At 37.2% G+C, this 14,832-nt stretch overlaps 1 protein-coding gene across 17 annotated transcripts in view; it reads right to left on the bottom strand.

Annotated features, from left to right (window-relative positions):
* The window catches only part of HERC1 (HECT and RLD domain containing E3 ubiquitin protein ligase family member 1), a 193,301-nt gene that overhangs the window by 57,603 nt on the left and 120,866 nt on the right, over positions 1-14,832 (bottom strand). For 9 of the 17 annotated variants that reach the window (XM_043555205.1, XM_043555215.1, XM_043555208.1 and 6 more), the window contains exons 32-38: positions 13,767-13,873; positions 13,125-13,235; positions 10,127-10,303; positions 5,937-6,176; positions 5,487-5,570; positions 3,216-3,736; positions 665-1,440 (exon numbers count right to left, since the gene is read on the bottom strand). In XM_043555205.1, coding sequence (XP_043411140.1) covers positions 665-1,440; positions 3,216-3,736; positions 5,487-5,570; positions 5,937-6,176; positions 10,127-10,303; positions 13,125-13,235; positions 13,767-13,873 — 2,016 coding nt within the window. The remainder of the gene's footprint in view (positions 1-664; positions 1,441-3,215; positions 3,737-5,486; positions 5,571-5,936; positions 6,177-10,126; positions 10,304-13,124; positions 13,236-13,766; positions 13,874-14,832) is intronic. The other 8 variants (XM_043555213.1, XM_043555207.1, XM_043555214.1 and 5 more) reach the window with 3 other exon arrangements.

Here is a 14,832-nt window from a genome sequence, read left to right as displayed (position 1 = left end):
TACTATTTATATGCAACATGTACTTCCTTCTGCCTATCTACCATTTAATCTATGAAAGGAAGAAAGGGAGTGAGGAAAAAGGGAAGGTAGGAGGAAGAGGAAGGAAAAAAGAAAAAAGGAAAAGAAGTTCCATGAAGGCAAGGGACTCTGTTCACTGCTGACTTTCCAAGAACCAAGAAGAGTACCTGGCATATAACAGGGACTCAGTAAATATTTACTGAATAAACTTCATTTTTATCTCAGAATTCATATTCCAAAAGGTGAAGATAAAGATAAAATAAGGGCTTTTTTCCCTACAATACAGAATCTATAAAAGTAATACTTTAAATGTCTCTGAGAAGATATCAGTATATATACTATATATGTTTTGAATCAGATCAATAAATTATTGAGTATCTTTTGTGGCATGAGTTAAGTTTTACAAAACGTAGTAATAATTATTAAGTTCTGTGCTTGTGTACGTTTTAAATAGAAAATTATAGGTAAACAGATAATTATTAATATAAAAGAAACAAACAAAAAAACCTGTTTACCTTGCAAAGGAAAAACAATGTGAAAACCGCTGTGGCCAAAAAAATTTTTGATGAATAACTTATGGAATATATCACATCTGACATGAATAATTTCAACAACACATAAGGAAAAGAAAAAGCAGATAACATACCTTGCTTAATTTTGCCCCCAAACTGGTCTTCCAGGAGCCCATGGACCACCAATTTGTAGATCATGGCTTGAGCTCGTTCCAGATCAGCTAATCCCAACGCTCTCTTTATGGGCGACCGCATGACGGCTCGCTTCACCATGTGTCGCATCAGGAACTGCAAGGCTGCTCGCATCTCCACATCTTCATGAACAACTGGAGAGCTTGCACAGTCTGAGTTATGGCCATTTTCAGCCAGAACTTTTGGTATCAGCAACAGCTCAGCATATTTACTACAGCCAAGAAGAGCACTAAGTGATTTCATAGCACCGAGGTAGAGATAGGACAGTTGGACTGCTCTGATTTCTGATTGGGCTATGTCATGGTTTTTGGATATGTGTTCGTGATTTTTTCTTTTTCCTTCTGTTATCTGATGTTGGGATTCCACACTTGGCAGTGTTGGGTCTAAAGAAAATGAAGCTATTTCGTTTTCAGATTTGGAGGCTGTGGTACCCTGATTTTTGACATCATCGGATGTTAAGCCTGTTCGCGTATCTAAAGCAGATTCACTCTCGGTTTTCTGCTCAACATCTCCTTTCTCCTCAGACTCATGTCGGTGTTTCTTTTCATGTCGCTTGGTGCTCTGTTTGCCCATGTCTTCATGAATACCAGTCAGATATGTGAGGTCCAGCAACACAGAAGCCGTCAGGCCTCGGAATCGCGCCACATCAAAAGGCAATGGTTCACAGGGCTCCAGATTATACAATGGAGTATCACTAGGCGACCAAAAAGTTGGGAAGCTTTAATAAAGATCAGAATGACACAGGAAGAAGCAAGTGAGGGATAGACGGGAGGAAGGTACAGAAAATAATGTAAACAAATAAGATGTATCATGTACACAGTACAAAGCATAATTTACACAAACTAGAGAAATCATTACAAAGAGAAAAATAAATGTATTATGAGAAAATGGGGAGATGTGATGCTAAATGCAAAAGCAATGAGATGTGCATGTACTTTCAAATCAGAACATTGTTACTACAATGCAAGCCAGGAATTAGCAAAATTTCTGTAAGAGAGCCAAATAGTAAATATAGCCTTCAACCCTGCCATCATAGTATGAAAGCAGTCATTGAATACCTAAATGAATGTGTGTGGCTGTGTAACATTATTTACAAACATAAGAGGTGGGCCAGATGTAGTCTGTCTATCCCTGATATAAGCTATGTGGAAAGTTTGTATAATAAATTTTACTTATTATGTGCGTAATGACTATAACCTATTTCAGAGAAGACTTTATTTCCATTTAAAACATAACTTTGTAGTCTTCAATTAATGCCTCTAATTTGTAGTTTAAGCAAAAATAGGATCACACACTTCCTGATATTTGGCAAAAATTTACTGAGGTTTAAAAATGTAAGTACACAAAAAATGTAACAGCTTTAGCAAGCATCTAAAGTTTGGTGGCATAAATTTGTTATATTAACCTAAATCTTAATTTTAGCTTAACCTTAATCTTTATTTTCCCTTTGTCTTATTTCCTTATTTGTTTTGATTATTCTGCTATGTTACATTTGCATTTTAATAAGGAATCATAAATCCTTTCTGAAACAAGGCAAAGAATAAAAGAAAAGGTAAATACTTTCATGTAACACTGTAAAATTTTCATTGGTTTCTTAGCTTGGTGGAATGGGGTAAAGTAGGGTCCATTAACTCCTAAAATTGTGTATAAAGGTTACACATGTGTTATTTTCAGCTGAGAGAATCTATAGCTATTGTTACATTCTAAAACAGCACTGCCTCCAAAGAAATCTTATGAACCGCTGTTTTAGATATTGTCCCATGTCATATTAACACTATTAAGCAATCACTTTAGGCAATATAATGAACAGTTACATATTATAATTAATAAATCCACATTTTCAAAGAAGATACATGACGTATTTCCTTTGAAACGTACGAAGTTTCTTTTTCTCACAAATCCTATCTGACTGCAAACATGACTAAATGCATTTAAGTATATCATTTGTGTTAAATAAACGTAATTTCCATATCTATCCAAAATATTGCACACTGAAGGGACAGAAGTATGTGCTTAAAAAAAAAAAAAAAAGTAAGAGTACTTATATCACAGTTAATCCCAAACTTAATTTTAGTCACTCAAATGTTTCTGCCTACACTCAAAGCCCACCTACACAAAATGTAACTGACAAATCTGCTGGCTGGCTTTTTTCTATCCCGGTATGTAATGGAAATGATCAAAAAGCAAGTAGCCAAATGAAAAATAAAGACGGATCCCGGTTAAACCTAAATTAGTGAGCTTACCATTTCTTCACAAAACAAAACAAACAAAACAAAACAAAACACCATATATTTTATTAACTACTAGTATTCCAGGGAACATGGGTTTGAGATATATTCCTTTATGAAATCAAATTACTCATACCCAACTGTATGAAAAAAACTTATTTTAAAAACTGGCTCACCTAAAACACAGTTACTCACTGTCCATAGGCAATGGCCCATTTCACCATTAAATACTCGTTTGCTAAAAGTGTAACTCAACAGATCATACCTGATGGTAATTTCTGCTTCATCCCATTGGACCTTAGCAGACGTGCTGCCCTCTTTGACCACTCCCAGCAGCGTGGCATGGCGCCCAGTTTGCTTGTGAACACACCGACCTCCAACTCTAAGACCAGCATCAACTCCTCCTATCACTGCCAGCACAGGCCACACCTCTATGCAAAGGGTCCTCAGCTGCGGCTCTGAGAGGTCAGCAAGGCCATGTCTATTATGTTTACCTTTCTCTTCCTCTTTGCTTTCCTTCTCCTCTCTCATTTCATTTTCCTCTCGGCTTTGAACCGAGCGGCTTTTCTTTAGCTTCTGACCTGACTCTTTAATACATATCTTAATTTTATGCAGCCTTTCCATCATTTTTTTGTTAATGCAGTAAGTCCAACGGTCTGTTCGGTGAAGGATACGGATAAGCTGAATAGTGGCCTCCGCCAGCACTGCTGCTACTGGACTACAAATAGGGTCTCCTGGAAGTAAGTCTCGTGGTGTCCCACGCATTTGCATATCACAAATTTTCACCTATAAGAAAAAAAGAAGGCGGCAAATGTGTGATTAATAGTTCTTATAAACCATTAGTCACTATACATTCTAGTACATGTAATCCCATGTTGAACTAGTGTTTGGTCTCCTAATATATATCCGTATTTATACCACTGGCTGCTGGTAGAGTGAGCAAATATTACAAATTTACTAAAGTTAGGAGCAGTATGGTCCTCTGAAACAAGGTGCCCCATTATTTAAACTTCCTCCTGCAGCCTGTGAGTATTAGAGCTGTTGCAGCCACCCAAAATGTGGATATAGACTAAGGTGTATGTGACTGGCTCAATTTACTCCCTACCCTGCACCCCCCCCCCCCCCAACAAAAAAGCCTTGAGAATCTAGTCATTCTTATCCTCAAGACAAGTCCTCAGAGCATCTTACACTGTTCAATGGCTACAAAGATAAAATTGTTAAGTCTAGATAACTGGGATATTCCCAACCTACACACATTTCAAATAAGACACTGAGGTTAAATTAAAAGAAGAGCAAGATTTGGATCCAGATCTTAATTCTGCACAATCTTAGGAAATTATTTAATCTCACTAAACCTCAGTTTTTTCATCTGAAAAAAATTGCACTAATAATGGTAACTGTCTCTTATGGTTAAAGATTGAGACGATGTACTTAAACTGCTTATTACTACAGTGCCAGATAAATAGTAAATGTTCAAAAAGAGGTTAACTACCATTAATATTGTTTTCATCAGAGACAGTGAAACTTATCAGAAAAGGCTTCTGGACAGAATAAATTGATTGCGACACAGTGTACAGGTGAATTAATTCCTTCAAGGTTCATAGATGTTGGGAAGCAATAGGCCATCACTCTAACCAGGTGATAGCAGAGACTATTTTGGGCTGCAAGAATATCATCAAGGAAAGGGATGACTGCAGGTACTGGGCTGTCTCTGAACTTCATCCCCAGTTTTGCTGACTACCTACTCAGGAGGCAGCTCCCTTCACTTATAAAATGCTAGCTTAAAATTACATGACCTTGAAAATTTTAAAAACACATTTAAAAGCACAGAATAAAAGGTAACTTTCATAGGTAGGACTGATCAAGTTCAGCACTTCCATTATAGATATATGACAGTGTGAAAACTTTCTACTACAAAAGAACTAGAAATTCTGGAGACGAGAGCTAGGCCACACTTCATCCTCAAGTGAAAGGATGTGGTAGAAAAGAAAGCAACAGGGAGACCACAAAGACGTTTGCCTCTTCTTGGCTTTTAGATGAAGAAAAAAAAAGTTTTTAGCGAGAGTATAGCCCTTTAATACTGTCCTCCTGAAGGTTTGGGGTTCAAATTAATACCATCTATAAGGTGGAAGAACCCCCTCAGCTGAATGAACCTCAGGTTCCATATCACAACTGGATCTGCCATTATTCAGCTAAGGGTATCTGATTACATTTAAGATTATTTCTAGATCTCTTTCTCGAATGAACAACTGCCAATGAACCAGATTACTCCTAAACTATCGCCTATGATTCCTATAATTGAAAGTTGACTCATTACATTCAAATTGCCAGAATATCAAATAGTGCCTTAATGAAGAGGAAAGGCAATTTCTAAAAGTAATCTAACTTTCTAGGAGAATAAATTACCTGAACAGGTACTTTTAATGGTAGAAATAGTTTATTCCATTTATAAACTCTATCTGATCCTAACAAATATTAATTTAAAAGAAGACAAATATCCTTTACACTTAAGTATAAATGTTTGAAGTTTCATTACCTTCTCCCCTGGGTTGCTACTATAGAACATTACACACGGGTATAACTCTGCTGCGTCCACATCTTCAAAAGCCAATTTGGGTTCCTATAGTGTGGCAGAGGAGACGAAAACACATTTTTTTAAAAAAATATGGAATATCTAATTACATTAAGACTCAAAGCTCTTATGAGACAGAACACAATTTTTAAGATCAAATCTCAACCCTGCTAACCAAGAAAATTCCACATATAACTAATGATCCTGATTTGTTCATCTGCTTCAAAAATCTTACTGGGAATTTACTATCTTTCTGTTGTTTCTGTGGTCCTGGTAAATACTAAAAGAACCAAAAGGTATTAGAGAAAAAGCAAAGGGTGGATAACGTATTAATTGAGTAATCAGCACTTAAATAACTGAGTTGAGTGTAAATAAAAAAGAAAGCATGCAATGCTTGTCAATGAGTTTCAGTACCTCTCCATTTTTCCCAAAGGAAATGGTTCTGGCTTCCATGTCTAACACACAGGTAATGAAATCTCCTTGAGTAAAACTGGACAACGTCAGAGTCTGTTCTCCATTGTGATAGAGGTTACCACTGTAGGCCCGGTACAGCCACATATCGGAGGTAGTACGGTGGTTAAAGTCATGTACTGGCCAGCGAGAAACTCCAACACACGTGCCTTCATTACCTCTGTTTTCCTTCACAATGTAAAACTAAAATGAAAATGGTAATGTTCACTAATATCCAAAAAACTTGTTTATGTATAATTAACTGTATAAACCAATACTGGGGAATATGCTCACAAGTAACATTGATGCATTTATGGGAATACGATAAGTTCATTTTCAGCCCAAGTGAAAATAACATATAAATGAAACAATTTCATCATTTTATAAAATAAATGAAAATTCACTAGACTAGAACAATTCTAACTCATTAAAACATAGTTACAGTATTATTTGGAGAAAAGAGAGAGAGACAAGTGGGAAAAGATGGTGCTCTGGTGCCTGGTGGGCTACAGAGTTACAGGTGTTATGAAACAGCAGGTAAACTGCTATCTGTTGAGAGAGATAAAAGTTACCTATGGAATTCAACAGTAATAGATCCAACCATAGGAGAGTTAGTTCACTGACTCCAGTGACTGCTTTAGGCCCTGTTAGCTAAAGTGAGTCAAAAAGAGGATAAAGTTTGTAGTGTGCTCTCTTGTAGGCGGGAAGAGAAAGGGGCCCAAATATCCTTATAAAAAGGCTTTGGATGGGCCAAATAATAAAAATTAACTTGCAGTTGCCTCTCCTCTGGGCAGGAGGGGGAAGAGTTCAAATTTCCCTGAAGGAGAGTTCTGGGTAGATCAAAAATGTTAGAAGTTTGTGTTGCTTTTTCCTCCAAGAGGAAAAAAAGATCAATCAGTTCCCAAAGCTGGAGCAAAGCTTTAAATAAACAAAAAAGAAAAAAGAAATGAAAATACAAACACCTCTCTAGATATTTTCTTTAGCCTAGATGCTTCCACTGCTGTAGCAGTGGTCCTGACCCAATGAATTACCCTAAAGTTACTGCTAGGGCTTTGAGTAAACCTGAAATCTGAGGGTAAAAGTAAATTTTTAAAAAAAGCATTTGCAAGTGTTCTGTGGCTACTGCATCTGGATGTATGATAAAAGTTGATGTAAAATTAATAAATCCTAAGGGATCATCCTGATCAGTGAAAGCTGCAAAAGAAAAATTGTTAGGGAGATCCAACTTCCATGTTTTCTACCACCAGTGGGTAAATTTAAACTCTTTTGAGTATTGGAGACAAAAATAAGTTTCCATAACTGATGATTTTTGCCTCTGGAAAAAGAGAGACCAAATAAAAAGAGTGGTAATCTCCAGAGAGAGATACACAGATACACTTTCAGAGTTTTAAAAAGCAGTTTTACTTGCCATTGAGTTCTTGTAAAATCTGATATCTGACTCTTAGAGGCTAATGATTTTCCAACCTAAATTTTGACTGGCGAAATTTGGACTCTAAAGACTGACAAGGCAAAAAAACAAAAACAAAACAAACAAGCAAAACCACCTACAAAAGTATTACTTGTCACTTTGACTTAAAACACAGCAGTTTGGTCTTACAAGCATCTATGCTTCATTGCTGCCAAAAAAGTTGCTTAGCTTTTTAGAATTCTGAATTTATAGATCCTAATTACCTGGACCTGATTCTAATCTAAAACCTGAAATTATCTGCCTTGGGCTGTTTCAACCTAACATGAGCTATGCTCAACTTAAAAGCAGAAACTGGCCCAATGAACAAAACCTAAATTCTGGGACTGTTGTGGATTTAGGACTCCTCTGTGGGGCCAAAAACTATGAAAATATCATCGATTCTGCTGGACTGTCCAGATCACTTGCAGATACCCCTGGGTAAGGGCTTTTTCTTTTATGGAACCATCTAAATTTGAACTAATTGGCTCCATATTTCTGACAAAGAAAATGATTATACTCCTAACTTGCAATTCCTGCTCAAAATAGAAAGTTGGAGGAAGGCATACCCCAGGGAGTATAACCCTGCCATCCACTCTTAATTAACTGGACTGTCAACCTCTTCTTGGGGACATCCCACTGCTGTTGACTTATGCTCAGGTTTTTGGATTAGTTGCAGTTTGCAACAACAGACTGATAGCTTGACTACATGTCACATCTTTCTTCTGATACACTTATTTTAGTAAGGCCTTTTATTAAAAGAAGCTCTCGCAGAAAGAGATTTATGTTTCTAGGCTGCTAACTAGATAAATGATTAGGATAAAAGAGGAGGTTTTTAAACTTTCTATTTTGAAATAAAAAAATTTTTTAACTGGGCTTTTGTCCTGACCAATCTCCCAACTAACTCTTCTGGTTAAGTTGTATGAAAATGTTTTTGTGTGAAAATTCTTTTGTCCTTGCACCCAACCCTTCTGGACAAAAGGTCTAAATGAAGACAAAAAAAATGATGGAAAAAATCTGAAGTTATAATTACTAAATGAGACATACTGATTTTAGAATAAGGGGGGGAAAAAAACAAAAACCCAGACCCTTGGGAAGTGTGGAGGAGTGGGGAAGGCATTAATGATCTTTGTTTTTGAGAACTGCTTCTCTTTAGAGGGGAAAAAAATCCATACTGTCTTGAAGGCTACTGTGAGTACTTCGTATTCAACCTGACTGCTGAGCCTCCCATTACAAATGACAGGCTATAAGAAACAGGGGGTGGCTGGCCCCAGCACCTGCACATTTCCAGCACACCTCTAGATGTCATCATGCTCTTCAGGCAGATAAAGTGAAGTCAGAGAAAAACAAAACCATTTAAATGACTGCCTTTAGGCAGTATCTGAGTCCCACTGACTCTAGACTATTCAAACTGCACTGGGAATAGAGAGTGGGGGGCCCTCTGGTGGAATGTCACATTGGGGCCCTGTTAACATGTTCTGCTTAAACCTGATTAGGGGTATCCTAACAATTATAAACTCTTTGTTTCCAGGGATAGCATGTATGCCTTCTAGAATTGTATTTCTTGTGTATACACCCTATCATGACACTACCTGAGCCCTGGACTGGCCAGAGGTGTGCTGTGCTGAACTGATGCCTAAGTGAGTTAATATAAAAACTTAAAGACAAATCCACATGGCTTTCTATGACAGACATTTATGGTTAATGAGATTTGTTTTTAACTAGCTAAGTCTAAAACCACCAAGGAAGCATAACTGAAGTCAATAGTACAGGCTGGTCTCACCCTGTTGCCTGGCGCCCTACTGATAATAATATACTATATTATTTATAGTATATACTATATATATATATATACATATATATATATATACATATATATACACACACACACACACACACACACACATACATACACATACACACACACACACACACACACTATATAATTTTACTATAAAGAGACTATGGCCAAGAGCCAACGGGATCAACTGTGACAAAAAGGAATTAATATAGCAGAGACTGCCATCCATAGAAAGGCCTGCTTGCAATGTTGGTCCTTGGCAGGCATCTGGAACTAGAATGATAACCAGTTCCCTTCAGTGATAAAAACTTTACAAGAAGCATAGCTCATTGTGCCTAAACTGTTTTGTACAACGTTATAGTTTAACATAAACACCTGCTTTCCTTCTGGGAATCTAAAATTTTAGTGTATGTGAGAGGGTGACCAGCACCCAATAAAAATCTTGGGCATGGAATCTCTAATGGGCTTTCCCAGGCAGAAACATCACATCATTATTGTATTTTCATGGCTGAGTATGATCTCTGTGATCCCTCATGAGAGGGATTATCATAACTTTTTAACTGTTCATTTAAAAAAAAAATTTCAGGTAACTTTAGAAGACATTATAAAAGTTACAAAAATAATAGAGTTCCTGTATACCTTTATTCAGTTTCCATTTATGTTAACATCTTACATCATGATAAAACATTTACATATGATTTTTTTTTTTTTTTTTAAGTAGGCTCCATGCCCAACATAGGGCTTGAACTCACAACCCTGAGATCAGGAGTTGCATGCTCTACTGACTAAGCCAGCCAGGCATCCCTACATATGATTTTTTAAAAGTTTTTGATACACATTTTTGGTAAGAACATTTTTTGGTAAGGACTAAAACACAAAATGCTAAAAACTACTTAGAATTCTACATACCTTCCACTGATAGCATCCAGAAGTTACTCCAGTTGATGCCAATCCATATCCTTTTCCTCCACTGCCATGAGTTAAAATCTGTCCATTCTCCACTAGACAACACTGAGCTTTCTCTGGATCAAAGGATACTTCTTGTATAGGAAGATTCTCATCTTCTTCCTCTAACTCTCCCTGCTTCTACCAAAAAGGAAGCTGGGTCAGTATTTTGGAATAATTCAGATCTCAGTTAATATATATTCTAAGACTCTTTGGTTTTATTTCACAAATATTTATTAAGTATCTACTATGCACCAGGTACAATGTAAGCAAGGAAACTCAATGATAAATACAGCGGGGTCCATGCATAAAGGTTACAGTCCAATTAGGGTCAAAGAAATAAGTACCACCAGTACTGTGGAGAATAACAAGAGTTACATGCAAGTATTGCAGAAACAAAAAGGTTTAAGTGTCTAAACATGCTTGGGAAAGAGAAGGAAAGCATTCAAAAGAGGAGGACTTCTGAGGTGAGTCCTAAATGATGAGGCATTCAGCAGATGGTCAAAGAAGAGGAAGACATTTAGGCAGTATATAAACCATGGTGCCAAGGCATGGAGGTACAAAAGAGTTCAGTGATCTATGGTAATTGTAAGCAATGTGGAATGTCTAGAGGATGAGACAGCAAAAAAGGAGGCTAGAAAGAGAAAAGAGAACATCATGGAATGTCTTGAACGCCATTTTAAGTTTGAACCTAACAGATAACAGGGAGTGCCTACACAAATTTATATAGAGAATCTCTAATCAGATCTGTGCTTTAGAAACATTGTTCTACCAGGTGTATATAGGATGAAGGCAGAGAGATCAATCAGAAGATTATCACAAGAGTTCAAGTAAAAAATACTGAGAACTTGAACTTATTAATTCATTCAATGAGTATTAAGTATCTACTACTATACCAGGTCCTATATATTCAGCAGTATATTAGATAGATAGAGATAAGATCTCTGATCTCACAGAACTTATATTATATATGTTACATATTATATATTATATATTAATTAAAAAATATGATATATATTATATTTATTAACTATAATATATTATATTTTATATATATATTAGAACTTACATTTTAGAAGGTAGAGATAGAAGATAAATAAAAAATATCAGGTAATAAGTGCTATGTCAAAATTAAAGCAAATCATGTAACAGAGTATGTGACAACTAACTCTAGATTGAGGATAAGGAAAGGACTCTCTGAAGTGATAATTGAGACCTGAATAGTAAGAAGAACTTGACATCTGAAAAACCTATGGGGGAAGTACTCTAGGTAGAAAGAATAGCCATGCAAAGCATAAATGAAGGAACAAACTTAGTGTGTTCAAGAAACAGGAAGAAGGCAAGTTGTTCTGAGTGTAGTGAGCAAAGGGGGGAGAACGAATAGTTCTAGATTTTATCCCAAGAATGATGAGAAACCAATGGAAAGTTTTAAGCACAGTACCAACATGCTATGACTTACAATTTAAAAAGATCATTCTAAATCCCATGCAGAGAAAGGACTATAGGGAATTAAAAATGAAAACAAAAAGGCCATTTAGGAGACTACTGCATAGTCCAAGTCAGAGATGATAGTGGCTTGGAACAGGGTGATGGCAGAGAAATGAGGAGGTGGGCAAATTCAAGTTATATTTTACAAAGGAAACAATAGGACTTGGAGATTGTATGGAGGGAGAAAATGGGGGGCGGGAGGGTAATGGTGACAGAAAGAGGATAACACCTAGGTTTTTTTTAGTCAAGTCACTAACTAGGAAGATAGGAAAGCTGAGGAAGGAACAGGATCTGATAGAACTAAAAATGCTATGAAGTATGAGATGCCTACTAGACTATCATTCAAGTGGTAAGGCAAGTAGAAGATGGATATGGTAGCCCAGAATTCAGGGAAAATGTTAGAACTGGAATTAAAAATTTGGGAAGCAACAGCATATGTGTCTGAATAAGGTTTTGTTGGGTGAAGGAAAGGGAATGGGGATGATGGTGAGAAAAAGAAGGGGTCTTGGGAGGCCTGGGATAATCTAACACTTAAATAGAAGAGGGAAGAACCAATATAAAAGAATGAGAAGAGGTCACTGTACTGAGATAGAAGGAAAACCAGAAAAAGTGTGGACTCAAAAAACCAAGAGAAAGATTAAGGTAGCTAAATGAATGGATTTAAGAGCTATATAGGAAGTAAAATCAATGGGGCCCAATGACTATGTGGATCGGGAGACATCAGGAAAATCCAGAATTCCCAAGAATTCAGGTTTGAAATGCTATGTGAATGATGGTGCCATCAATTAAAAAATGGAACAGGGAGAAAAGTATAAAGATTTGATGGGGAGACACCTGGGCTAGCATTTAAGTTTGGAAGGCACTGTATACAGGTGAAAATGGTCCCGGATATACTGAGGTTGTTGGAAAAGCTAAGACTGGAACTCTGAGGGCCAGCAGTGTTTGGGATGGAGGCTAGGAGAACGTGGCACCAAAGAAGAGATGCCTCTAGGTGGAACCAAGGATGGGCAGAGGACTAGCGATGTAGAATAAGGTAGTTTTGAAAACAATAGAAGGCTAGAGTTTCCAGAGATGGAGTAAGATGTGGACAAAAAAGTGTATCCTATATTTAGCAATTGGCACTTACCTTTGTCATTTAATTTCGGTGCTCTGATGGAAGATCAACAATTGAGTTGAAGAGAAAATGAGAACTAAGGAGTGGCCCCAACATGTATAAAATTACTTTTTTGAGAAGCTTAGCAATGAAAGAAAAGACAGGAACACGGGAGGCTTCTTGGTAAAAAGGAGTTTGGGAGGGTGGGAATTAGAGATGTTTATAAGCTGAGAAGAAAGAACCAGTGGAGAAGAAGAAAGTGCAGAGAGAATATGGAGTAACTGGTAGAACCAAGTCCCTCAGAGAAGAAGGGATCCAGAGACAGGAGACAGGGTATTTACTTGTGTGGTCTAAAAATACCTTTTTGGAAGAATCGCTTACCTGTAACTTTATTTCTTGTTCTTTTTCCTTTATCTGAATAGCATGTTTGGCCTGAGCAATGGGTGTCTCCCACATACAGTCCGACAGAAGGGAAAAGAGGCGTTCAACAACCTATTTATTGAAGGGAAAAGAATGATGAAATTTGTAAAGGTGATTTTAAGTAATATTAGAAAAGATAAATCATGTAAGTAATACTAAGTCACATGTAAAATTTCATCATACCAAAGTCAACAACTACTTTCAGTGGTTGGCTGTAATTTAAATATCTTGTTTCTAGAAAGATCGTTAATCCACTAGAAAATGGGTCCCACTACCCTCATGTTTCTTCGCTACATGGACCTCTGATGAAGACACACAACCTCACACACTTCTCTCTCTAAAGGCCCAAACCTAGGAAGAAATTCCACAGATCTTCCTTTCCTTCTGACCTTTTAAGTATTCACTATCTCCCTACTCCTCACACCCATAACTTAATTTCTCTTTCTCCTTGCTTGGAAATTAAATAATAAAGCAATTTCAGAAGGAGAAGTCTAGCTATTAAATAAATGATACATTTACAACTGAAGAGACTATAATTTAGATTTTGGAAAAATAATGTTACAGATGTGAAAAGTATCTTCTAATAGCTTTAAAAATAGAAACCTGAGCCATTTGATCATCTTCTACGCCAGATTCACAAGCTGGTAGCACAGCCTCAAGGACATGAAGTGCAAGGAGCCTTGTTCTTAGGTTACCAACGAGAGGAATACCTGGGGAGGGAAAAGACATTTTCTTATTATCAGTGTGACTTAAATTCAAAGTGTAACTGAGGGGCGCCTGGGTGACTTAGTTGGTTAAGTGTCTGACTTTGACTCAGGTCATGATCTGATGGTTCGTGAGTTCGAACCCCATGTAGGGCTCTGTACTCCAGCTTAGAGCCTGGAACCTGCTTCGGATTCTGTGTCTCCCTCATTCTCTGCCCCTCCCCTACTTGTGCTAGGTCTCTAGGTCTCTCTCTCTCTCTCTCTCTCTCTCTCTTTCTCAAAAATAAACAAACATTTTTTAAAAAGTGTAAATGGGGCACCTAGGGGCTCAGTTGGTTAAGCGTCTGACTTTGGCTCAGGTTGTGACCTTTTTGAGTTGGAGCCCTGCATCAGGCTCTGTGCTGACAGCTCAGAGCCTGGAGCCTGCTTTGGATTCTGTCTCCCTTTCTCTCTGTCCTTCCCCCACTCTCACTTTCTCTCTCAAAAATAAACATTAAGAAATTTTTTTAAAAGTGTAAATGAACTTCTTGAATAAACATATTTGAGGCTCCTAAGCATTTATGGGTGGAATGGACAACACTTCAACCTATTATCACAAGAATTCTGGACTCAGCCCAGACCCACTAATGTACATGAATATTCATGTTTACATCTCAGTTTTTCTGTATATAAAAGGGAACAGCACTATAATAACTACCTGTGCCAGGTACTATGCTATGCATTTCACACACATTAACTCTATTGATCTTTATAAATCCTACATCACATCCCTGTTTTACTGATGAGGAAAGTGAGGCTGAGAGAAGTTAACTAATGTGACCACAGCTCAGCAGAGGCAGAAGGAGAATTTTAAACAGGTCTGTTAATCTCTAAAGCTCAGGTTTTCATATCCTTTCATTGCTTCTCCATCCATGCCTTGACTGCCTCACAGAGACTGTTCGGATTAATGGGGAGTAAGCAGTTTG

This window comes from Prionailurus bengalensis, chromosome B3 (genome assembly GCF_016509475.1).
Source record: "Prionailurus bengalensis isolate Pbe53 chromosome B3, Fcat_Pben_1.1_paternal_pri, whole genome shotgun sequence".
NCBI classification, from domain to species: Eukaryota; Metazoa; Chordata; class Mammalia; order Carnivora; family Felidae; genus Prionailurus; species Prionailurus bengalensis.
Note: the sequence above shows the minus strand (reverse complement) of the source record. Positions and strands in the feature narration are given on the sequence as shown.